We start from the raw sequence: 2,258 nt of genomic DNA, 5'->3' as shown, positions 1-2,258 counted from the left end.
ATTTTTATTTTCAATTTTTGCTAATTTTCAGGTAATTTTCTTTAACTTTTTTCCTTGTTTCTTGCTTATTTGGGGTAATTTCCTTCCATTTCTTTTTATTGAAATTAAACCAGTTTGCTCAGGTTTCAAGAGATTGAATTGCATTTTTACATGTATTTTTAATGTCTCTCTTTCAGAAGCCAGAGGCTGTGGAGGGAGGCGCTCCTACGCTGGGACCCGATGGAGAGGTGAGTTAGAAAGAATAACACATCTACTGTAACAAGATGTTAAAAGATAATCATAATGTGCAGTTTTCTGGATATATTTACATTTTTTCTCTCTTCTCGCAGCCTTTAGATGAGACCAGTCAGATGAGCGACCTCCCGGTAAAGGTCATCCACGTGGACAGCGGAAAGATCCTGACCGGGATGGAGGCGCCGAAGGCCGGGCAGCTGGATGCCTGGCTGGAAATGAACCCGGGGTCAGCGTCACGTCCGACAAATCATCACTATTTCATGAATTTTATAGTTTCACTGGTTTTGTAACGCTGGACGCCGATTTTCTGGAACTAAGCGTAAAATACACAGAACAGTTACAGGAGAAACAAACCCATCGTATCTGAATGTTTTTAATCTCGTCAAAAACGTTTTGTTCCTTCTGCAGATACGAAGTGGCGCCGCGCTCAGACAGCGAAGACAGCAGCTCCGAAGAAGAGGAGGAGGAGGAGGAGGTGAACAACACAATAAATGAATGAATTAATCTTTATATCAAACTATTTATAAAAAAAAAACCCCACAAATAAAAGCAGACAAAAACATAAAGATAAAATTTACACAGAACTTACACATTAATCTCAATAAACAAGCCACTTTAACGTAAATGTCACGTTATAAAAGGAGTACCCAGAGGTGCACACTTATCTATTCCTCCCCATTTATACGATCTCATTCTATATAAACTACGTCCCACATTTTATAAACTATCAGGACAGCTTTATTTGTGCAGCTCATTTCATACAGCAGGTCGATTCAAAGTGCTTTACAGAGCAATAAATTTTAAAAACATAATAAACGAAACAGGCGTCCAATAAAAGATGAAAGAGTTTAGATATAAAATTTAAAATAATTAGTAAGTCATAAATAAAATACATGATTAATAATAACATAATAGCACTTTTTTCGGTTAGAGAGTTAAAAAGAAGAAGCAGCAGGAGCAGAAACTTTGAAACTTTTATTTTGATACTAAATTTTGTGCTTGTTGGAAACGACATCAACAAGGTGGCTCCAAAAAATAAAATAATAATAATAATGTTACATTTTATTGAAAGTTACAAAATAGAATACATGAAAATACACACAAAATTAAAGTCATATGACATTCATTTCACATTAAAAGCATTTTTTGAACAACTGAGTTGCGATAAGTTAACCTACCTCCGCATCCATATCCCTCTTAAGAAAAGTTTTTTGTACGTCTTTTTAAAGTGTTTGTACTTTGTTTTAGCTCCAAACGGCTCCACAAACTGAGCTCTGTTGTTGTTTTAGGAGGAGGAGGAGGAGCAGCCACATGCCTCCGCGGCTCCAGCAGCAGAGGAGAAGAAGAAGATCCCCGACCCCGACAGCGAAGACGTGTCTGAGGTGGACGTCCAGCACATCATCGAGTAAGACTCAACCACCGAGATTTTATTTTTTATCAGATCCTGCTTTAAATAGATATTATCAGCTCATTTCAGCTGCATACTTGCATTAAAACGTGTTTTATGAATTTATAGTGTATTTTATGAATATTTTTTAACCCTCTAATGTTGGAGCATCTGGGTGTAACTCATCAGGGCAATATATAAAAATATATATAACATATAAAGAACATCCTCTGGAATAGAGATTTGAAATATAGTTTGTAAACACTTCATGCCAGGAGGGTGTTAGTTTCAGGAGTTCCCAAAATAGCTGATAATGTTTGGCTCCATTTGAACCACATTAACCTCCAGTAATTTGTTCCCAAAACCTCCGAGCAGGAAGTAATTCATGATGTTTTTCCACCTAAATTCCCTCAGATGTGCCTTAGATGTAGTTTTTCACTGTAATTACAGATATTTCCCCGTTCATCTTCAGATATCACTAAGGTTGCAGATTTTCAGCACTTTCCTTAATCGATTGATCTGTGAAATTAACCATCGATCAATCAGTAGTTATTTGAAAAAACATAAAACTGCATTTAACCTTCAGTCAAAGCTCACAGAAACATATTAGACATATTTTGACGGCGTGTCGTTGCCT

General features: G+C 36.6%; 1 protein-coding gene across 1 annotated transcript; it reads left to right on the top strand.

The window, feature by feature from the left end:
• Positions 1-176: 176 nt before the first annotated feature.
• Positions 177-1,639, top strand: LOC121937749 (transcription activator BRG1-like; the record flags this gene model as incomplete). Its single annotated transcript, XM_042481068.1, has 4 exons — positions 177-227; positions 330-460; positions 643-709; positions 1,524-1,639. Coding segments are annotated over 4 exons (365 nt in total), but the record flags the coding sequence as incomplete, so codon positions are not given.
• Positions 1,640-2,258: the final 619 nt, after the last annotated feature.

Source organism: Plectropomus leopardus, unplaced genomic scaffold (assembly GCF_008729295.1).
Source record: "Plectropomus leopardus isolate mb unplaced genomic scaffold, YSFRI_Pleo_2.0 unplaced_scaffold27359, whole genome shotgun sequence".
Classification (NCBI taxonomy): Eukaryota; Metazoa; Chordata; class Actinopteri; order Perciformes; family Serranidae; genus Plectropomus; species Plectropomus leopardus.
Note: the sequence above shows the minus strand (reverse complement) of the source record. Positions and strands in the feature narration are given on the sequence as shown.